The following is a 24,805-nucleotide window of genomic DNA, read 5'->3' as shown; positions in this document are numbered from 1 at the left end:
AAAGCGCAGTATTAGGGTGGGAGTGACCCAATTTTCCAGGTGCCGTCTGTCACCCCTTTCTTTGACTAGGAAAGGGAATTCCCTGACCCCTTGTGCTTCCCAGGTTAGGCGATGCCTTGCCCTGCTTCGGCTCACGCATGGTGGGCTGCACCCACTGTCCTGCACCCACTGTCTGGCACTCCCCAGTGAGATGAACCCGGTACCTCAGTTGGAAATGCAGAAATCACCCGTCTTCTGCATCGCTCACGCTGGGAGCTGTAGACTGGAGCTCTTCCTATTTGGCCATCTTGGCTCCACCCCCAACTTTTTTTTTTTTTTAAATTTAAACTTCTGTATCTATTTAGTAAGTATATTTCAAGTATTCATTCTCCTTGTCTTGAACTTATAGATTGTTTTGCTTTTCTATTATAATTATCCTGTAATAGAGTTTCACAAATGTCTACTATTACACATGTGGAGAAGTTTCTCAAGGTTATATACTAATTGTGAAGAGCTTGTTCTTGAGATAATTATACTCCAATACAGCTAAACATATAGATGAGTATTTTTAAATAATCAGATGGCAATTGGAAACTTTTTTTTTTTTGAGATGGAGTCTTGCTGTGTCGCCCAGGCTGGAGTGCAGTGGCACAATCTCGGCTCACTGCAAGCTCCGCCTCCCGGGTTCATGCCATTCTCCTGCCTTAGCCTCCCGAGTAGCTGGGACTACAGGTGCCCGCCACCATGCCCGGCTAATTTTTTTGTATTTTTAGTAGAGATGGGGTTTCACCGTGTTAGCCAGGATGGTCTCGATCTCCTGACTTCGTGATCTGCCCACCTCGGCCTCCCAAAGTCCTGCGATTACAGGCATCAGCTGCCACGCCCGGCCAGAAACTTTAAAAGAGGTAGTAACTTGTGGTAATAACGTTCATCTCAATCTACTAAAATCCAACTTCATTGGATATTGCCAAATCACTCTCCAAGGTGAGTGTTTATGCCAACATATATGTAATGTAAAAGTATATGAGCTTCTGAAACAAACAGTAAAGGTATTTTCAACTTCATCCTCTTTGGGCAGGAGTTCTTTTGACTAGTAAAGCCATGTTAATAAAGACAGCAAGTTGTGTGGTCTTACATGCTTTCCATTCTCAACTAAACTGTTACATTCTTGTTTCTTCTGTCTTGAGAATTACTTAAGTGTTTTTATGTACTCAAATAAATATACCTGAAATTTTCTCAATTATTAATCTTGTATTTCATCTACAGTAAAAGCTTGGACATGATCTAGTACCTAAGAACTCTGCTATGGTCTGAATTTTTGTGTTCCCTCTTTCCTCAATTTAAGCATTGAAATCCTAACTCCCAAGATGATGGTGTCAGAAAATGGGGCCTTTTGGAAGTTGATTAGGTTATGAGAGTGGAACCCTGATGAGTGGGATCATTGCCTGTGTAAAACAGGCCAAAGAGAGCTCATTCACCCCTTCCACTATGTGAGGACACACAAGAAGGCATCGTCTATGAATCAGAAAGTGGCCCTAACTAGACACAGAATCTGCCAGTACCTTGATCGTGAACTTCTCTGGCTTCAGAACTGTGAGAAATACATTTCTGTGGTTTATGAGCCACCCAGTTTATTGTATTTTTTTGGTAGCCCAAAAGAAGTAATAATTTTTAAGTGTTTTGTGTGAAAATTATTTGTTCTTTTAAAGACTATTACTGTAAACGTATGTTACAAGCTTATCAGTGACAGTTCTCAACACAGTTTCTCTCTATATTATTTGAGTACCACATTTGTGGGACATTATATTATTTATTTGCACATATAAAATATTCTTCATGTGTGTACCAAATTGGCAAGAAATATGTGTCTGTAAAATAAATTTTAAAAATGTTTTTATGAAGCAAAATTAAAGACAAAATCCACACCTTACTCTTTAATAAATTATACTCCAATACAGCTAAACATGTAGATGAGTATTTTTAAATAATCAGATGGCAATTGAGAACTTTAAAAGAAGAAGTTATTTGTGGTAATAACATTTATCTCAATCCACTAAAATCTAAATTAAATCACAATAAAGCTTAGCAATATAATGGTATCAAATTGGGTGGGACACATTCTTTTCTTCCATAAATGAAACTACTGCATTCTTACAGTGTAAAATACATCTACTGAACATTTCAGAAAATATTGCATCTTATATTTTCTTTAGTCCCATGTTATATATAAAATTTACTGTATTTGGGGTTTGAAAACAAAATTTGCACACAAACCAGTAGTTTTTATAATCATAGAACACTAATGTTTGTGTTTTATTATAATACAACCAAAATATACATTTAACAATTTTTAATTATTTCATACTACAAGACTACATTTCTTTTAAAATAGCAGAATTATAAATTCAAAATTGATTGCTAACCACTCACAATACTAGAATTAAATTACATGATTAACTATGGCATCTGACAGATTTTGCCCTTTTCCAAAAATCATCTATCTCAAACACTTTCCATAAATACTTTATACTACAAAATATTTAAATGAGAGGTATAAGTCATGTGTATGATCCTGTCTTTGCACTCCTAATGTATGGAATCTGAGAATCTTAGATTTTATTTTACCTGACTTGTAAGGTGAATTATTTAAAATTGTGATCATTTACTATGATAAAAATACATCTATAAAAACACTTCAAATATCTTTTTTTTTTTTTGGTTTGTTTCTAAATTATCCATTCCCAATAAGGTTAACCAATTCCAACATGTTTTCTAAGAAAAATGTGACATTCTAAAGGGGAGGCTATTTCAGTTTTGATTTCCATTTGTATTATATAAATAAATATGAAATATAACATTTAAGTTTAAGAAAATCAGTATTTAATGAATGCTCTTGTTTATTTTTTTTTGGACAGCTGAATGATATCAACTTGTTCTTGGAAATTTAATTATGATAATGAAAAAAGTGACTACTAAAAACTTATTGTTTAGCTGAGTCTGTAAAATTCAGCAGGAACAAAACATACTAGAATATGAAGAACCAAAATAAACCAAAAGCAAAATTCAAGAGTAAGACCATTTTGTAGCCAGCATATTGTAAAGAGCATTATTTTAGCCAACAGAATGATGAGACTTTATGAATTTTAATTCTTCCACACTGTTGTGGCTTTTGCAAATTACTAAATTTCTCTACGACTACTTTTCCATTTCTTAAGTAATTTGGTTGGTTTCCAAAAGTCAATAATGTGAATGTAGTGTTTTGAGCTCTTTGGAAAAAAGGACTCTACATAAATTAATTAGACAATTCATTTCTAAATAAAATCTTAAAATTTACAATAAATTGAATGTAAATGAATGCAGACATGCAGGATTCTATTTAGCAGCATAAATTGCTGAAATGAAATTCAGAAAAGAAAACACAAGGCAGTCAAAGACAAAAGTATTAGAGACAAGAAAAATACGAAAACGTGAGTAAACAGGCATTTTAAGATCCCCTCTGCAGAGTCAATTTCTTAGCATATTTGAAACCATTAACTATACTTTTCTTTTTCATTATTTTAAGGCAAATTTGATAAAATAGTCAGTGGTGAGGAAGTATATATAGTGTGTTTGTGGATTTAATATATTCATACTCTTTCTCTAAATGTTCTAGACAACTAAAAAGCTAAGGAAAAACACATTTTAGATATTCTTTATCTTTAAAAATACACATAAATATTTGTACTCTGTTGTTTTTTATTGTGTGAAATTTTATTTTACTAATAATATTTTTAATATATTTTAACTAATTATCATAAATTAAGAGTATTGTATCCAAAGCAGCCAGAATATTAGATGTGGTCATAAAATAAGTTTACAAATTTTGTCTGAATAACTACGATTAGAAAGAAGTAACTAAAAAATGGTTTGGACATTCAAATTTGAATAGAAATAAAATTTATTTTCATAAGTCAATCCTAACATTTGAGCTTCATGTAAATTTTCCAAAGTCATTCATATTTTGATCATTACTGTCAGAGCCACAAATATTTGGAAATTTTTTTTAAATTAAAAATGTTCCCACTTAATTGCTTTGAGCTCGCTATGAGTTCCTGGAACATTTTATCCAAGCAAATCTATAATTACAAACACTGTTGTTATGCTATTCAATTAGAAGTCTGATCATGCCACACTGTTCTTCTGAATTACTTTTTAAATGAGTGATTTGTTCTGGTTCAGTTTTATTAAAATTATTCCTTAGCTGTTCCTTATAGTGAAACACCTACAAATATTCATCAGTATAATATCAAAAGGGAGTACTCAATCTCATATATCAGTTTGACTTCTTTGAGATAGGTAAGCAATGCAAATAAAATAAATATAACAGAGAGAGAATGCTCTCAACATACAGCCACAGATCTTGCATTAAGTTGCCCTCTAATCACATGGGTTTCTCACAGACTTTTCTTTCAAGATATGTAGAATGCATGAGAAACGAGCAATGTCTGTTATTTCGTTCTCTGAAAAGCTGCCTTCCATGTGAGGAAGTGACTAATTTTTCATTTCACACTATAAAGGGCGTGAAAAGTCAAAACAGAAGAAGGCTAAGGGTTCTATGTTACAAGAAGGAAAGGTGAGTTCTGCTTAAACAGACAGGAAGCACACCATACATATTCAGAGGGAAAGTCAAATTGAAAACATTTGAAAGTACTAACAAAATACGAAAGATGTTTATGTTAATATTATGAGTTTGGTTCTTTTTACATGTGGCAGGCTTATTTATTGTTAAATTACAAAAACAATACTACAATTACAACAGATTAACTCAGCAATGTGAAAAGGTTGAGTGAAGAAAAGATGTCAAAGAGTTAATTTAACCCTTTCCGTTGTTAAAATTTTACACTTGTTCTGCTATTCAACAAATATATATCCCCACTCCCCAGCAATGTCATTTTCTTAATTCTCTGTGTCTTATATATTTTTTTCTCCTATTCACTCAAATATAATCACAAAATCCAATATACAGGAGAGAATAAAGGCAGTAAAAAGAAATAATATACAGAGTATGATAAATATTTTTTAAAAGAGAGAAAATATATACTGAAATATCATTGGTTATAAATAAAATATGTCTACTCTTCCTATGATTCTTCAGAAGAATTTATTTTTCCTCAGATTTTGCTAGCAGTTTGTTATAATCTAGATTTTTTTTAACAGATGAATTACACATTGGCAGCTACTTATACTCTAGTGAAAAGAGCTCCATTACATTACTCTCACTTTATTTGTGATTGTTCTTCCTTTTCATGGGGATATGAGTTTTCCCCAAAGCCAGAATTTATGGCTGTCTTTCCTTCTGTCTTCTAACAGATCCCATCTGCATGCCTTCCCATCAGGATGCACTATACATCATTATGTTTTCTTTGTTTTATTAAAATATTTTCCCATATCTTATTAAAATATTTATTAAACATTCTGTCCCTGTAGAGCTTAGCATATATTCTAAAAAACACACAACTAAGCACCAACTTATTTCTGTGAACCTGTTACTCCTGACTAGTCAATAGAAATCCTGGGGGAAACATTAATGCCCTTCAGTAAATCAATGTTGTAGTACACTAAATTTAACTCCTGTGGCCAGAAAGAAATAATGCATCTCTCCAAATTCCTATACCATTCTCCAGGAGTGAATGGCTCACTGGGAAAGTTCCTGTTGATAATGGGAGTTGTCTTAATTTGTGTCTGACCTCTTATTCCCTACCACAAGGTAGCTGGTTCTCAATAGGAATGATATATCTGTTCATAAGAACATAGCACAACTGCATGGTAAATTCCATGCTTAATGGACATTGGAAGGAATAAAGCACCTTATACACTATCAAATTCAGGGCTTGCTTAGCTCAATTATTTACATGACAATAGATTCCAAAACTCAAAACATAAAACATTTACAACTGTAAAACCCCTATTTTTAGGATAATTCTTATACTTTGCTGGTGCAAGATTTGTTCTTGGAAAACTGGTTCAAATGAATTTTTTGTCCTTTCTTATATTCATCACATATTGTCTTATTCAGATTATTGTCTTGTGTCTTAGCAAAACTCCATGGGAAGCATTTATGAATTATTATAAGGGATATACAAAACAGAAGGCAATATTTTATAGGTAAATAATTCTTTTCTTTAAATTAAGTAGAAAACTACGTGGCCACAGCTCTAGGGAGCTCATCCAGGTCTCTGTGATGTCTTCGATTTCGTTTCTTCTTCATTTCCTGCATGTGCTTCCACTTTGGGCCCCCCTTGTTTCTCTGTCTCCGCTTCTCCCTGTGCCACATCTGTTCGCAGTACTGGTCGAGGCTGAAGTTTGGGCTGCTAAGGATTTGGATGTAGTCTTTGTATCTCAACCGTGACTCAGCCAATAGATCCTTGACCTGCCCTTCCTCATGCTCTGCCCTCTGGGTATTTTCCATCTGTTCATTCTCAATGACATTCAAAGTCAGCTTCACTATGGTGTGGATGAAAGTGTGCTCCTGTGCTTTGCAGTAATACATCCCAGAATCCTTCTTCTGCAAACTTCGAATCAGTAGCCCATATTCCGTTTTGATGATTCTTTCATCGGGCTTCAACTGCAGAATTGGAAAAATGTAGGTAATAAATTAAACACAGAGAGAGCTAAGAGCAAATGAAAACAGGCTACATAGTTTTACTTAGATGAACGTAAAAGACATTCATTGTCTCTCTGTCTCTGTCATCAAGCATAATATTGTCAGCCATAGTTAAAAAGCGTAAAAAATTTCAACTAAAGTAATAGCCCCCAAACTATATCCTTAATTTTTCACATTTGAATCTTAGCAAGTCTAACTGAACCTTTGGAATGCAGTTTTTTTTCTTTTTTCTCTCTCTCAATATACAGACAGGAATGAAAAACTGTGAAAAGTAATGAAAAACTGGAAACCATCAAGTGACCTTCTTTACAGAGATTTCATATACAAATTACTATACCAAGACCATAAATTAGCACCTGAAATGTGGAGCAAGAATGCAACATTTACAATTGTATAGAATACATTGTATAGAAAACGAGCTTCAGTACATGCTACTACCTATAATGTAGAATAGAACAATAATTCCAAGTGGAATTTACTGCTTTCCAGATATCACCAAATAAGTTATGTGAGTAGCATATGAAAGCTGGAAATGATGACGTCTTTAAAGTCAAACCCAAAGGTATGGGTATAGTCTTTTGGACGTTAGAGCTGTAATTGAGTAGGACCCTAGTCAGAAGGTTAGCAACATTGAAAGCTGAATTTCTCTCTTTGCTGTGGATTGAGTTTTCATACTGTATATATATGTGATACTTTATACTGTCATTTGTGGAAATATTTGCCATGCCTTCGTATACTATGACATGGTAATGTGATTTCAAGTGTGAGAAAGCACAATGAACACAAAGAACTTCCACTGAAATGTGATGCTCTCTAGCCTTTGAAGCATTATTACTAAAAGACAATTCTAACATTAAGCTTGCCTGGCCCATGATATGGTGTGAATAATGAATCTATCTTCAGTAAAACTAGAGGCATGTTTACCCACAAAAGAGCCCTGCTTAATGTGGAGTATTGTTGAGTGGCTCAGAATTAAGTGGAATAACAACAACAACAACAACAGCAACAAAGAAGTCTGGAAGATTTCCCAGTTTACACATCTGCCCCTGTATTGTAGACTTTTAGATGATGGAAATCAAGGAGGCATAAAGATGGCTAAATTAAATTTATTCACAGTGGGTGGATTGTACTCTGCATCTTTATGTGAAAAATATGTAGGAAAAAAATCTCCCCAATTCTGGAAATATGAGAGAAGGAAAAGAAACATCTCTGGCTACCAGCCCAGTTAACTAACAAGTATATGGCAAGCCACCCTCTGTGCCAGAGAAGTGCAGCTGGCGGGGAACCATTTGAGGCCAAAGGCAGGTCACAGCTCAGATCCCTGGTTAATGAGGCTGAATGGTCTCCAGGCCTGCCTTTGCTCTGCACTGAATCACACCATCAGAGCTTGGTTTGTTTGTTTCTCTTACATTGCTTATTTGGTAAGCTGGATATGGTATTCTTTTTCTTATGGATTTATTCTTAAAGCCCAGACATTCAGAAATACTATTGTAATACAAACTAACTGATTTAATTTACATTCTCAGAAACCATAGGAGTCTCATGCCTAAAATAAATGTGAATTTGAATTGGGAGAGTTCTAAATGGCCAATCTTAAACAGAAATGACAATCTCAAATTTAATACACTACGTATAATTGTTTTTTCCCTTAGATAATTTCATTGCAATTTTTAAAAATTTAATACATTTTAGGTCTCAAAATGCTAGCTTCATAACCTAACCTTCTGGTCTCTGTTTCCTATGATGACTCATTTTTCTTCCACCATTGGTCTCCCATCTATCAAGTTGGTGGCGCAGCAGATGGTGTGTTTGGGGGATTAAAAGCAAAAGCTCTTTGAAGGTTAAAATGTGAAGTATTATTAGCAACATTACATACCCCTGCCATGCTGCTTGAGAGGTAATATTTTGAAGCCTTTATTACTGTAATTCTCTTAATAGAAAATGGCCTGAGGTTATTAGCATGACAATCAAAGTGGATATCTCCAGTTCTAGTTCATCTCTAGATTTCCTTTACATAACTGGTACTCTTGCTAATGTTTAAATTACATTTAATGTGGCTTTTAGAGATTGTCACAGCTCTAACTAGGAATTTTTATTGTTCTCTTTAATCTTCTGACAGGAAGAAATTATGACTTGATCTCACACATATTGTGTAACATTTCATCATTATTTTTGCTATTATCTTTTTGTATCCTGTTTATGTTGTTGTACTTTGAGGTCTGGTTCCCTTCCATCCTTTCCTCTCTAGTTCTGTCCCCACAGGACTCAGGATTCCATAAACACCTGGCATTCCATTACACGGTCATGATCTTTCAACTTTCTTTTCTTCCATGGAGTGCTGGATTTGTTCTTTGGTTTTTGACCTACAGATATCATACTTGGTTTAATAAATTTTCAGCTTTCTAGATCTAACTAATGTCTGTTAGATCATTTAACTATTATTTTTCTTGCTAAAATTTCAATAATATGCTTTTAGTAAACTGGCAGCTCTTATAAAAGATATTTTGAATAGATATATTTACAGAGAATTTTTGCAATTTAGAGATAAAAATCTGTGACCCAGAAACTAAGTAGTTAACATTTGCCTGCTTTACATTCTCTTTCTCTGTAATGCTTTCATTCTTTGCTGAAATAGGATGCATTATGCAGACTGTGTCTCAACAGTGAAATGTCAGCACAGTCAATTTAGAAAATTCAGCTCCTCAACAAAGAGATAGTGTAATCTCTGGCCATTGATTTAAACTCTTGGAATTTTCTCCACTCTAGAAGTGATAAGTAAAAACTGCTCAACTTTACAAATTAAAACCATGTTTGAGCTGGGGTCGACTATCCATTTGCCTAATGTGAACAAGGATAATATTATTTGGCATTACTAAATGTAGATCTTCAGTGAAGGGCAATTCATTTAACATGAGAAGAGTAACATGGAAGGGACAAAGGACATTTAAGTATTAAGCAGCAGGTAAAGGTCAGGGACTTTATCTCTTATAATAGCAGCCTAATAGTAGTTCTTTTACAGATAATTCACCTGTCAGTTCTTTCACAGTAAAAGCACTGCACGTGCCTTGGAAGAGATCAGGGCTTCAAAAATATCCCCTTTCTCTAACAAACAGAAAATATTACTAGAGGGAAATTAGGATTAAAAAATAAAGAAAGCTCCTTGTGTGAGAAAACAAATGTCTGCAAAACTGTTGCAAAAATTTTTCTGTATTTAAAAAATAGACTGAAAAGTTTTCTTATTTAATTTGGAAGAAAGGAAAATGAACTGGAATGGAATCATTTGTATACATGTTTTTAAATTTATCAGAGTTTACTTACATGACACTGTATATCATCCATCTATTAATATACCACAAAACCGATAATTAATATTTTTAAGTAAACATTAGAAAAAGGAAAACTTACTAAAGGGGATGCTGGAGCAATGAGCTCGTTATTAAAAAGAAAAAATCAAATATACACATACCTAAATAACTACTAGATTAATTTACTATCTTCGGGTACATGTAAATATAATCTGCAAAATGTAAAAAAAATCATAAAATAAGTAGAAAAATATATAATTGCTGTCTCATTGGGGAAGGAGTCTTTAAGCATAACAGGTGAGATATCACAGAGCCATAAATCAACAGATTTGCCTATATAAAACATAAAATGTGTCAGAAAGTCAGAAATTGTCAGAAACAAAAGAAATGTAAAACAAAATAAATGTATAATATGTACAACATTAAATTATTAATATCTGTAATATATAAATGACTTATTACAATTATTAAATAAATATGCCAATATAAAGTAAGCAATGACAGGCAAGACAATTCACCAAATACAACTGAAGCCAACAACCAAGACACATACGAAGGTAAGTTCACATTCACTAATATTCAAAGAAGTAGATATTAATGCAATACATTTTTTCATATTAAACTGATAAAGATTTTCTTAAATTGTGAACCATAATTTTGCCTCAGGGATTCATAACAGACATTAATACAGTGATTTTTATGTGAAATTAGCAATATGCTGTTGTTTATCAAAATCCATAAAGATAACAAATGTCTTTAACTTATTTTACTTCTAAGATTTGTTTCCTAAGAAAACAGTTAGAAAGCAGAGAAAGACTCAGATATAACAAAGTTCATTATTATTATTTTAAGCAGGAACATGATCTAGTGAGAGAACACCTGGAATACCTATGGATAACTACGGCATCAAGGTGGCATGCGTGGGAGACAGAAAAAAACGTGGCATTGACATTAAATGATAATGGAAAATGCTCACAGTGCAATGGTGAGTGAAAAAAAAGCTGGAATAGACATCAAAATGCTGATCTACACTAAGTGGCCTCATAGTTCTTTTATGTGTTACTGTAATTTTAAAATCAATTACATTGCTTTTAGAATAAAAAGAACAAAAATAAAATAAGACGTACAAGTGGAGTAATGCAAGTATTTGAAGATTTTTTAAAATGTTATTAAAATGCACAGAGAAAATATAGTATGCCCTTGTTTACTTATTCAGATCCCAAAAGTTCAACAGAAGCTTGGGGACTGCCAATTGACTCGCTAGTTATAGCATAAACATCATCAATTTTAAGAACAGTTTTATAAGAAAGTCAGCAGATAACTGACTCATGACCTCCCGTACAGCACCCAACTGTGAAACAGCTCAGTAAGGAAATGTTCTCCTCCTGGCAGAGAATAACCTGGTGACAGCCTCTGTGCCACAGGAGATCATGGTCCCTCCCGCAGGCTGTTTTTGAGTGGAGGAAAGATTCCAAACTGTGACCTTATGGGTAAGAAGCAGAAGGCATCCTGCTGGGAAAAATGCTTCAAGTATAATCTGGATATTGCCCTTTTCCTCAGCTCAGGAAGCAGTATTGCATACCCTGGACAATGTGAAACTCTCTATTTACAAAGGTAAATGAAAATACCAGTTGAAATATTACAGCAAAGATACTTTTAAGTAAAATTCAATAAATATTTCTGCTCCATTGAAATTCATGGAGCATGGTACCATTATGAATATATAATATACTTTTAAAAGGTAAATTAAAGTAATGCACAGAATTTTCAAGAAAATGAAAGATGTGAGTGCAAACAACCGCAGGCAAATGTAAGTATCTAGAGCTGAGAGCTCAACTCAAGCAGAGGACCACATATTTTAAAAAATCAGATTAAATTTCCCATGAGGAAAAAATCCATTTATTAAAGAATTATATTTAACTGAAAAGCAATTATCCAACTTTATTCGCTATGAAATTCAAAATATTGGTTTGTGACACTTAAGATTAAAACATTACAATGTAACAAAAAATCTGCAAGTTAAAAAATTTCAGTATCATTCTTTCAATATTTCTTGGGTAGTAAGTAAATGCCTTATATTTTGAAATTAAATAATCATTTCTGTATCAAATAATATTTCAATATAAAGGTAAAAAATGGGACCCTTAAAATAAATATTCAGTGTAACTATGAATCTGCCATAATCTTAGGACTTATAGAAGTCAGGAATGATGACGAATCTAGTTTTATTGGCAAAATTTGACTTAACAAAGCATGAAGTTATTCCTTTATTTTTGTATTAAGTATGTAAAGAGTTAACATTTAGAAGAGGTTATTCTTGTAGCTGTTAGATGAAGAGAATTATATTAAATTCTTCATGTAACAGTAGAACTATATCTTTAAATCAATTTCTTATGATAAAATTTGATTTTTTTACTTGAAGGTTCTTAACCTCAGCAGCAATGACGTTTGGAGTGAGATTTTCTTTTGACTGTGAGGGACTGTGTATTGGAGGATTTTTAGAATCATCTCTTACCTCTACCCAGTACACACCAGGGGCACCCAGTTGGCCACCCACCCACCCAGCTGTGATGTTCAAAAATGTCTCCAGACATCGCCCAATGTTGGCACTCTGGAAACAAAATTACTGGAGGTTGAGATCCACTGTTCATGTACTAATGTTTGACTTAATTACCTGTACTATTTGAAATGTTTTTAGACTTTTCAGTAAGGCTGATATTTTAGAGAAATTTGATCTATTTATATAAGAGAGAAACTAAGTTCTAGAGAAGTTATGATCTGCTCATGAATTCTCAGGAGTCAAGCCAAAGGTAGAACCAGTGTTTTCCAAACACATGATTAGTACTCTTTCCTGATCCACATGTAAAATACCCTCACTAATAGGGTATCTGTAATTTTATATGCATATTTTACAGTTGTAAGAGCCTCTTTTTTGAAATTCTACATTCCTATATGCGTTTTTTCACTTAATTTTGTAGTAACTTTTGAATTTATTTTGTTCACTTAGAAATTTGGGGGCTCAGGAACATTACCAAAGGTTTAAGGACCATGTTTCAACTCAAGATATGCAGTTCTGAATCCTGTGTTCATTCCATTATTCATTACAGTGTCCTTAGTTTAACATGTCTGGATACTTATCTAATTTGCTCATATAATTTGATAAACATAGATATTTCTGTTTTAATATAACCCTCAAAATGTTTCATTTCATGATCTAAATTAAACACAATGCAAACTAAAGTGTAGTCACTCTGCTACTGTGGGAAGAAAAATACGGTGCTCTTGTTATTAGTCAGGGGTTTGCTCCTAAATATAGGCAATCTATGAAATATGGAATTTGGAAAAAAAATGTAAATTTCTTTAAAAAAATCACTCTGCTTTCAAATATATTTTACGAATACATTTGTGTGAAGTTGGCCTATTCTTATCTCAAAGCTATTGTTGTTACCTTTGGTGTTAGTGAGTAAAAACTGTTATTTTTTTTAATCAAATAATGATGAGAGTAGCATACAGAATTAAATGTTGAACATCTCTCAATTGTACACTATTTCGCTCAAAGTGAGTATTCTTTGATGACAACAGCTTACCTCCTCTCGATGCTCATCCCCTGACCTCTGGATATACCATTTAATACTTGCTTGTTGGGATTTAGGTATACATTCCAGAAAGGTTGAGTTAAATTCAATGCCAAAAATCACCTTTTCATCAGCAGTTTCATGACTAATGCCTGGAAAGCAAACATGGAATAAGAGATTAACCTTGACCTGATTTTAAAAGCAATGGGAAAACAGACTGATTCAGAACAGATGCCATGGGGAAAGAATCATATACATTATTAAAGAGAAAGGAAATTCATGTTATAATATTGTTACCTGAGACAAGTATTACACAATAGATTGATTTTTAAAATTTGATCCCTGTATTGTAATTTTTATTCTTTCATCAATATATTAGCTATTTGCACGTGATTTTAAAAAATAATGTTCATTATATCAGACTCTATATATTGAGATTTTTTTCTTTGAGCTGAATAAATCTTTTGCATCTTTTAGTGCTTTAATACTTTTTTGTTAATATAAAATATAAACAATTTTGTAGATAGTTCTGGAGGAGCAGTTTGCTTTAATTTAAAGATAACTTCTATCATGAATTGGTCCACAGAGCTGATCAGATAAAAGAAAATTTTGATATCAGAAAAGTAAGTTATAGTGATCTGCACCTGATAAAATTCTATGATGATGATGATGAGCCAGATGCACTAATACTCAATATCTGGGCCTTATCTGCATTAATCTACCATTTTTTTTCTTTTTTATATTGAGGGATTTTTTTAACCCAATATACGTTTGCTATGAGATAGTTACTGGGATGCTTAAAGGAACAGTGTCTCAGACACCTTATTCTCATAAATCAATGCACCATCTGAAATACATTCCATCTAGAGTAGCCAAAGGCTGTCTCCCTTGTGTGATCTAAGAGCTCTAGCTCAAATTTGATCAAATAAAAAATGACAGCTGCTCAGCTTGGCCCAACTATGCACTATTTCATCATATATTCAGATATCTCAATTTTACAGATTGGCTTACTTAGCCCTATAGACATCAACTAGAGTAAGGTTTAAGGGACCAAGTGAATCCTAAACCTAAGCACACAAATGAGCAGCAAATGGCATAAATGCACATATATTAGTTAGGCTTCTTTTCAAGAAACTTATTTTGAATTTATTTGTGTTTTATCAGCAAGGATTAAGTCAAGCATGCTGACACCATTATGAATTAACCTCATCTAACCTTCAAAATGTGTGGATTCCATTTAAAACCTGTAGTTTATCAACTATCTCCACCAATTCAACAGATTATAGCTGTGATTTTCACAGTTAATAAATTCCTAATGCACAGAAAGATCACTGCTGCCAGTCATGGAAAAGAAAGACATGCACCATCTTATAATGACAGATACAATTTTCCTGAGAAAGGGATTTTTTCAACAAAGTAGGGGAGGATGCAGGTTGATTGTTGGGATATGGGGCAAGGGTTCAGGAGAAATGCAATTAGACTGACTTAACCAAAGAATTGGTCAATTTAGTAAAAGATAAATTGGTGAAATCAACTTGAAAAGTAATAGTGAGCTCATTATCTGAACTCTTTTTTCAAATTAATAGAAATAATGTCTGACATCTTTACATCAGTTTCACTGAAAATGAAAATGAATTTATTGTTACTTCCAATAACGTTTGTTTCATTTCTGAATTTTAAGTTTTCCACTTTAAAAGTTTTTAAACGTACATAGATGTATGCATATTATACACACACACACACACACACACATACACACACTATCATACACAAAGGTTAAGCATCCTTAATTCAAAAATCTGAAATCCAAAATGCTCCAAAATCCAAAACATTTTCAGCACAGACATAAACCACAAGTGAAAAATTCTACTTGATGGGTTGCCGTCAAAAGGCAGGGACACATCACACAGTTTATGTGTGAATAAGTGTAAGAAAATGATTGCTTATTGGTAACATATAAATTCAGAGTCAGGAATGATGGTGATGCCATGCAACCACAGATTGTCAAAATTGGTGGCTGAGAAAATAACACCTTTACTTTCTTATGGTACAATGTACACAAACTTTGTTTCATGCACAATATTATTAAAAATACTATACAGAATTACCTGAAGGCTATGCGTATAAGGTGTATTGAAATATAAATAAATTTTGTGTTCAGATTTGGGTCCTATTCCAAGATATTTCATTATGTATATGCAAATATTCCAAAATCTGATAAAATGTGGAATCCAAAAACCTTTTGGTCCCAGGCACTTCAGATAAGGAATATTCAACTTGTTTTGTTCTATCATGACCTAAATTTTAAATGTCTAAAAGTTATATACAATAGTGGTTTGAAATAGTTAAAATAGCTTCTTATTACATGTAAGATAATTGTGGAGTATTTTTTTTCCTCCAGATTGCAGTCAAAAAAATTTTTATAGTAAAATGCCTAGAATACCTCTTTATAATAAATATATAGCTTGTCATTAAAGTGCAAGATTGATCTGTTTAATGTTGTTGAACTATTTTTCTGCATGTATTGCTGATTTTAGGTCATTGATAATCATGCAATTTTGTAGCTTTTAACAATTAAAGCAATAATGAAAGAAAATAAAGAAGGAAAGAAACATCTTTGCCCATTATTCAAGACTTGACTTCCTAATAAAATGCAGCACACATTTATGGTGGATTAGAAACAAGTCATTTAATTTGTAAATATCTTTACAATCTCTACTCTAACTCCCACAATTGATTATTTGCCTCTAGCGTTTCATATTCCAATCAATTTTCTATACAGGTGTCAATCACTTTTATTTAAAAAAAACAACTTTTCTGAGCAATATGAAATAGCTCCTAGCACCTATAATATAAACACTTTCTTTGGACTTCCATGCATTTGTGTGCTGGAGCCAGCACACAAATTTATTAATTTTATAAAAATAAAATTAATAGAATCACATAGACCCTTTCACAAACTTTACCCAATCTATGTGAGGTCTTTCTGATTTTAATTATTGTTACTTCATTTACTTTACAAAATCTAACTTTCTCCTGAAGGTATAGCTCAAATGCTATCCATCTGAATATCCTTCCGTTTACCTGTCTATTACACAACTGTTATTGTGTGCCTAACATACTAACATCATTTTAAGTGCTAGGATAATATGACAGGAGGAATATGAAATTCACTGCCCTCTAGAAACTTACATTCTAGTAACATAGACAAAGTAATCAAGTAAATGAATAAAGAAGGAATATCTGCTACAAAACAATAAAGGAGATCAGAAAATACCAAGGGCAAAAAAATATGTATTTTAGATGAGATGATCAGGAAAGGTGTCTCTGAAGAATTAACATTTAACCATAGGATTAATTGATATAAAAAGATAGAGCTAGTAGACATCTGAAAAACGAGTTCCTCAGGTACAGAGGACAATGAATGCAAACATACATAAGGCAGCAACCCATTGATGCTTTTGAAAAAGAGAAAGCTACTAAGTGAATCTAGCAACAGTGATGTGAGACAGGGTCAGAGAATATACTAGCGATCAGGTCAAGAAGCATCTTACATGCCATAGGAAAGCTTTCCGGTTTTTCACCAAGTGTTCTAAGAAGGTATTGAAAAATGTTGAGTAAGGGAGTGACATGCCCTGACTGCAGCTTTTAAAAAGATGACTCTGGCTAGTAAGTGGGGTATACAACTAAGTGGGGTACAGACAGAAGTGGTGCAAATGTGGAGGCAGAGAAGCAGCTACTGAAGAGCTACTGTGGCCTCAGTTAGGCCGGCATCTGTGGGTGTGATGAGAAGTAGGAAAGCTTGGCCATGAGCCAGAAGGACTAATTGAGAGGTTGGTGATAGGATGGGAAAGAAAGAAAATAATATAAAAGTGACTCCTAGCTGCTTTTTGACGTAAGTAGCTGGGTGAATTGTGTGCAATTTATTAATATAGGAAAGTCTGCAGAACATATAAGTCTTGAAGAAGAATTCTTTCTCAGACGTAAGTTCGAGATGCTAATTAGGCCTTCAAGTGGAGCTCTTTAGTAGGCATACAAGTGTCTGTGTCTGGCACGTAAGGGTGAGTTCAGAATTGGACTATGAATTTGGGAGTGAAATAGCCTCTGATAGTGTTGAAATAGACAGTGTTAGGGAGTGAGTAGACAGAGAATGGAAAAGTGACTTGGGACACTCCAATATTTAAAAGGTGGGATGAAAAGGAAAGTTAAGAACACTCAGAAGGCAGTCTGAAAGGTAAGAGGTAAACCAGAAGGATATGGTACAAGGGTACATAGGTATACTGGAATATCATTTCTCTGAAAACAAAACAAAACAACAAATAACCTAATTTGTAGTGCTTGCTGATTTTGCTGTTGTAAATACTCCCACTATGTCTGATTCAAGCTTTCAGTGGTTTAAAATCAGCTCACAAAATTTCAAAATTTTAAGCAACCAACTTATATGAGGCCACATGAACTGGCTCCAGCACACAAATGCATGGAAGTCCAAAGAAAGTGTTTCAAAAAAGAGGGAGTTAGAGCTTAAGTAAAAACGAGAACTGAAAATTGGCCTTTGGATTTGGCAAGGAGGAAATTGCCAGTGACCTTGACAAGAATAGATTGGCTAGAGTGATGATGATAATTATTAGAAAAGACTGTGTGCCGTGGGTTATAGCATGAATAGGGTATGGTAAAGTGAAGACAAAAATTGTGAGTGCCTTAGGCAGTAACTACGTTTTGTATCAGTTTCTTTGTAACATTTATCATTTGACATAGCATTTATTTTACTTGTTTTGGTATTTATTGCCTGCTCTCTCCCCTAACACACTCTTGAATATAAGTATCGTGAATGCACAGATTCCTTTGTTGTTTTCTTTGTTGTTCACTGCTGTATCCCCAATACCTATAATCATCCCTGATAAATTTCATATGCATATGTAGATAATTGCATATGTATCGCACAGTAATGATTGCTAACTAAAACAATGGACAACACAATGAATCACCTACACATTAGAACAAGAAGCCAAGCACACTAATCTGGACCAAGACTTATTTTTCAGAAGAATTAAGTTATAAGTTAAAAATAACTGTTTTGTTTTTAAATCAAGCAAACACTACGAGACCACTGGTTATAGATTATGAAATTTGGGTTATTTACATCACTGGTGGGGTGTTTAGTAACATTGTGATAAATGTGTTCTTCTTCCACCTGTTTGTGTGTGTGTATGCATGTGTGTGTGTTTGGTGTGTGTGTGTGTGCATATATTTTCAATCTTAAGGCAGAGCTTGAGAGTGTAGAGTAACTGAAGCTCTGGAATACATACTTACATAGATTTTTTTTCTCTGTTCTCAGACTCACTTACCAGGCCTCCTCTCTTTTCCCCCGCACTGGCCTTCTCCTTCAGACTTTCAAGATCTTCTATTCTGTGATTAGTTTTTCTAAACAATACAGCCTCTTGGTGATCTCTCTTTCACTAAACTCCCCTATCACTAATTATGCCTTAAGATACTTCCCCAAGGATTCATAAGCTCTCTAAGGAGTTTCTTAGTCACATAGTATACCCAGGACGGTTACATGCACATGGAAGTTGCTTAATAAATATTGATTGATTAAGTGAATATATGATTTGATAGGTGAATATAAATAAAGTATAGACTACCTAAAAACTTCTTTCTAATAAGACCTACACTTTTACCAGACTTCTGGGAGGTCTATTTGAGTTTACTCTAAATGTCCAAATGTTTTCTGTTATATCCTGTTTTATCTCTAATAGCAGTTTTCAAAATTTATAAGGATGGATAAGGTAGTAAAAAAGAAACAAAAGCTACAGTTTAGGAATTTTAAAAGACATATGAAACAAATAATGATATAACAAAGGATTATTCAATTAGGCACGTAGACAGGGGTTGATTTATAAAATTTCCTGTTGCTCTTCCAGAACACGTGCATTACACAAAATGGAGATATTCCTACATAATAGATGGTTTAAGTCATAGAATAAAAAGATACAAAAGAGTGGGCTTAGCACTTTAAATGGGAGAAAAAGGATATCAAAGCTGTACTTACTGTCTTCGATGTCCCAGCACTGGGTGATTGGGTCGCCATATTTTACATCTTGGCGTCTAGCTCTCCTATGGAAAGAGGATTAAACTGATTAGAACTTCAAGCATGATTACCATCATATAGAAAGGCTACATCTAATACTGATAACAGTGGCAGATGCAGTACTATGCTTGTCTTACAGCTCAACTTAAATGCAAGTCAATATTCCAATCAATCTAACACTGATCTTAAAAAACTACTGGTAATGAGGTCCTAATAGAAGAAATCCTTTTCAGACAATGAGATGACATGAATTTTATTTAACTATGCTTCTTTTTCTCCATTTTTTTTCACAAATTATTCAACAAAAAAGGTTAAATAAAAATACAACCTAGGTTTTATATAATTAAAATGAGGATGGCTACTCTCTTTAGGAACTCTCTTTTTAGTCAGTCATTGAGAAATAATAATATATAAAAGAGTTCAGTCAGTGGATAGGAACGTATACACAAATACAAAACACCTTGTCATGTAAAGATTCATTATTGCATAGATTTAATTAAACAACAAACTAAATACTGTAACTTGAAATAGAATTATAAATTCAATATGGTATAAAAGACTACCTGTTATTTCTATCTGCTGATGAGTAGCTCAAATTCTTTTTCTGGTAGTTATGATCATAATAATAATAATAAACAATGGCTTTTGTATTACATCACATATTTTCCTTAAAAGAAAGGAGTAATTATTTTATTTAAAAAAATCCCTGCTACATCTAAGCAGGTCTTACACTCTTACAGCATATTTTCATTTGCTTTGGCTATTTTATTTTGTCACTTCAGAGATCAGAAAAGTACCAATAAATGTTCTGTGATATCTAGAGTGTTCCTTGAGGGTAATGCTGAACAGATGACAACAGATGACAAGATTCATCCATTATACACATCTTTTGGCTCACATGACATTATGTTAGGTAAGGGAACACATCACAGTGGCATGTCTGAAAGATCAGAGATACAGTCTTGGGAAATACAAGAAGAAAAAATTATGATGGTATAAGGTACATAGGTCAAGAATGTTTTTAAATCTTGGCTTCTTAAGGAACAGGGTCAATTCATCAAACTGAAGGTTTATTACCAACTAATGAGCATTCTTGTTTTTCAGCTTCTAGGAAAGCATTCCCCAAAGACTATAATGAGCAAGTTCTTGGCCAAAAACCCTAAAAAATGTGGGTGACTTTTAACTTTTAATTTCTAATAATCATATGTACACATTTCAATTTAATTCAGGGATTTCAGGGAATATAAAATGTTTTCTAATTTTAATTAATATTTGCTGTTGAACTATACATTCAATTTGTAATTTCCTAGAATTTAGAATTTGAGAAATCAATAAAATTCCAAAAAGAAAAAAGTATACTTGTGGTAATGAGACTAGCATGTGCCTGTTAGTTTAAAAACAGACCTAAAAATAAATTTGCTTACATTTCACCTAGAGGAAAATATACTTCGAATACTTTAGAAAATAATGTTACTATAATCAACATTTTAAAAGAATTAACATAATATATTTGGCTAGCATCAGGCATATCGATGGGCATTTATATTGTTTCCAGTTATTTTGCTATAAAAATAACGCTGAAATAAACATTCTTGAAAATATAACTTTGTTGTACTTTTGCACATGTGTATATAGAACAAATCCTAGCTTGGAATTGTTGGCTCAAAATAGCATTATTTCTAAGAGCACATAAAACAGTGAACTACAAACAGCAAGGAAACCGTTTGTTGTTTAAATATATGAGTGGCAGAAATTGACCAAGTTATAATTATTAGAGTAAAAATAAAATTATACCAAGTCACTGGGCTGCACTGTGGGTTTTATACAATCTGTGCTTGTACAATCATATATATTTATATATTATTTGCAAAACCGTAGGCATCAGTATATACATATTTAGAAATAAGAAATAAGGAAGGAACAATTATAAAAAAGGCAAAATAGTGAATAAAAACAAACCTTTAATAGTGTTTGACATAAATGAAAGAAAAGAATATGAACAATTTATTAAAATTGTTTGAAGTTCCATATTTCAGAATTTCAGAGCATCTGTTTTACCCTTCTTCAAAATTAAGTTTTATGTAAAAATATAAAACAACATTTTGATTTTAATATTCCTTCCATAGGACAAGTTTGCTATACATTTTCTCTTTAACTGAAACTATAAGACAAGGCATTAATGTGAGATATTCAGCTTGTAGAAAGGAAGGCTTTATATTAACTCAATGTGCCTCTTACCTTTTAGAAGTAGGAGCATATCGAGAGCATGCATTTCCATCCCAGGCACAGTAGGGGTCTCTGGCAAGACAACAGTCTGCGCAAGCTTTCCCATAAGTGTCGCATCTGTGCAAGGAGAGCTGAACCAATCCATCTCGGGAACCAATGTACAACTGTTGCTGCAAATCGGGCAAAACAAATGAATTAGAAGCATCTTTCAGACTAGTCTTAAGAATTTCCTTTTCTTGAATATCACATAATACATATAAATCTATTTCTCTGGGTGTCCTGCCCATTGTAAACACTTGTACAGAAACATAATGAGGAGTAAAATAAGTCAATCATTTCTATCCTGGTTAGATGGTAGTTTGAAGATTTTGATGCTGAAATGGACAGCATTCTACAAGCTTGGCAGTAATTTCAGAAGGTCAAAAACCAGCTGCTAGACAGGAATTAAGATGTCAAATTCTTTCTCAATACTAGAAAATATACTTTGAGAGATTATGTCCAGCACAGATGCTACAGGCAAAGCTCACAGTCTTCCCAAGACTTCCCATGGCTCCTTATATAAGAGACGACTGAAAATAAATTTATAAAGCATTCCCCTGATTTCAATTAACCATTTCATTTGTTATTAAAGTACTGATCCTTGAAAGAACATGAGTTATTAGTGGGAGAGAAAGTATTTGTTATCACTCTGAAGAAAGTATTAAACAGGCTTGAGGGATGCTATATCATGAATGAAAGGCTGCATGATACTGAAAAACCCAGCAAACAAAATCACATTTTCAATATAAGTCCTGAAAGTAATGCATTACTTCCCTTTACATTCTTTTGAGTATCTGTGGTAGTAGCGGTGGAGGGGGAGGGGTGATACAAGTGAATAAGCCACAATCTGTGCCTTCAAAGAACTCATGGTCCACTCTAGTGGACCATTTCAAGAGTTAGAGGAGAGAAATCCATGTTAGAAATAGGTATTGGCATAATAACAGTACTCAACTTACGGAAATAGTTCTTACATCTCTAGCACCCATTAAACTGTCAGTTAAGACTTCCTAGTTGCTAAATGCAATGAACACTGTTTAGTATTTGTTTTACTGAAATTATCTATACTGTTTGACACTAATGACTATATGTTCCTTGAAACTTTCTCTGCTTTCTATTCTCCCTCTTTATTTCGGATTAAGACAGTTGTCTCCTTTGTGATTCCTTTTTTTTTTTTTTTGCATTAAATGTTGGGTTTCCCTCTTTTTGCTTCTTATTTATTTACCTTTTATATTGTACAAAAGACTTAGATATATCTTGAAAGCAACATAAGTATAAACATAATAACACCCCCTAAATCTACTCCTCCTGCCCTACCTTGGAGAGCAGCACCCTCATCCACCAAGTCATCCAAGACAGAAATCTGGGAGTTGTCTTTGAATCTTCTTTCTCTCACATTCAGTCTGTCATCACTTCATTTCCATTCTCTCATACAGAATTTTCTAATCTATTTCCTCCCCTCCCTTGCTACAGCCACTGACTTTGTTTCAGTCCTTATCACTTCTTTCCTGGATTACTTGTAAGTGTCCTATTTCTGCTGGCTTCGATTTTGTTTTCCAACAACCCCCATCTCTACCCCGGTACCCAGTCTATCTTCCACACTGCCACACCAGACTGATCTTTCTAAAAAGAAAATCTTGTTATAACACCCTCCTTCTTAATCATTAATGTATTTTTGTTTGTTTGTTTTCCTTTTCAATGGCTTTTTTTATTTTTTGAGCCGGGTTCTCACTATGTTGCCCAGACTGAACTTGAGCTCCTGGGCTCAAGGTATCCTCCCATTCTAGGCTCCTGAGTAGCTGCACTACAGGTGAGCATTATCCAAGCACCCAGGGGTTTTCATTGTTTTTAAGATACGCTGCTAAACTTCTTAGGAGGATATATAAATATATATAAAGATGTGCCTAATCTTGTTCTGTCTTACTTCTCCAGATTCATTTCTAGCCTTCCTGCCCTTTGAACACATATATGATCCATACTCTAATTGTACACAAACTTATTACAATAAGCTATAGTCTCTCACTCTTCACACTTTTGCAAAGATTCTCCCCTTCTGGTTGGCATATGCTCCTCCATTCCATTCTCCTTTTAATATATCTGGCTAACTATGACATCCTTTATAATTCAAGCTGTATGTCTCTTCTCTCAGTTATCTTTCCCTATTCCTTCTGGCTCCCTTTAGGCCACTTTCTTGTCTCTGTCTTTCTAGACTCTATTATTACTGTGCAGTTTTAGCATCTTCCTTTGACTCTCAGCTATACTGTGAGCTTCTGGAGGTTAATGGCGAGCTATGTTATTCATTCATTCATATACCCTCCAAGCACCTTAGGCCTTCAAGAAATAAATGATAAGTGAATGAACAAATAAATGACAAAACCCTGAAGAAGAAAACTATTTAGATCATTTCCTAAAAAAATCACTCTGCCATAGGAACAGTAATAGATTAAGTCAATTTTAGCAACACCTTGATGTTGAACATGTCATATGGCTTTCTTAAATCTTGGGGGTGCAAATAGAAATAATAATGCAGTCTGAATCTCTTGAAACAATTGTAATTTGGAATATCATATCAGAGAGTTATGAAATAATGTTAAAGATTATTACTATTATTATAATTAGTTACCATTTACTTTACACTTATGTGCCTGCTCTCTGTTTAGAACATTGCATGAAGCATCCTCTTTAAACTCCCAACAAACTCTGGAGGTGGATATTGTTTTTCTAACTTTACTGTTGAGAAAATTGATTCTGAGAGTTTGATATTATGTGATATGTTGAAGGTTGGCTGTTGGGCTGTCACCACAGTTCATATTCTAACTCCTAGACCCCCAGATTAAAAACCCTTTGTAATGGTTAGGGTTGATATTCTACATGAATGTCTAATGGGCTTGATAGAACGACATTCTCATGAGACTAGGAAAGTGAGTTCAGTTTTTAAGATCCAAAGGAAGGG

The 24,805-nt window shown here is 33.5% G+C and overlaps 1 protein-coding gene across 2 annotated transcripts in view; it reads right to left on the bottom strand.

The window, feature by feature from the left end:
- Positions 1-3,898: 3,898 nt before the first annotated feature.
- SEMA3D (semaphorin 3D) overlaps positions 3,899-24,805 on the bottom strand; it is a 192,076-nt gene continuing 171,169 nt past the window's right edge. For both annotated transcript variants that reach the window (XM_024250396.3, XM_009243069.4), the window contains 4 exons: positions 21,829-21,986; positions 19,552-19,616; positions 13,515-13,654; positions 3,899-6,583 (listed from right to left, as the gene is read on the bottom strand). In XM_024250396.3, coding sequence (XP_024106164.1) covers positions 6,158-6,583; positions 13,515-13,654; positions 19,552-19,616; positions 21,829-21,986 — 789 coding nt within the window. In that variant the 3' untranslated portion in view covers positions 3,899-6,157. The remainder of the gene's footprint in view (positions 6,584-13,514; positions 13,655-19,551; positions 19,617-21,828; positions 21,987-24,805) is intronic.

The sequence above is a fragment of the Pongo abelii genome, chromosome 6 (assembly GCF_028885655.2).
Source record: "Pongo abelii isolate AG06213 chromosome 6, NHGRI_mPonAbe1-v2.0_pri, whole genome shotgun sequence".
Taxonomy (NCBI): Eukaryota; Metazoa; Chordata; class Mammalia; order Primates; family Hominidae; genus Pongo; species Pongo abelii.
The sequence above is the reverse complement of the archived record's forward strand: the minus strand, read 5'-3'. Positions and strand labels throughout refer to the sequence as shown.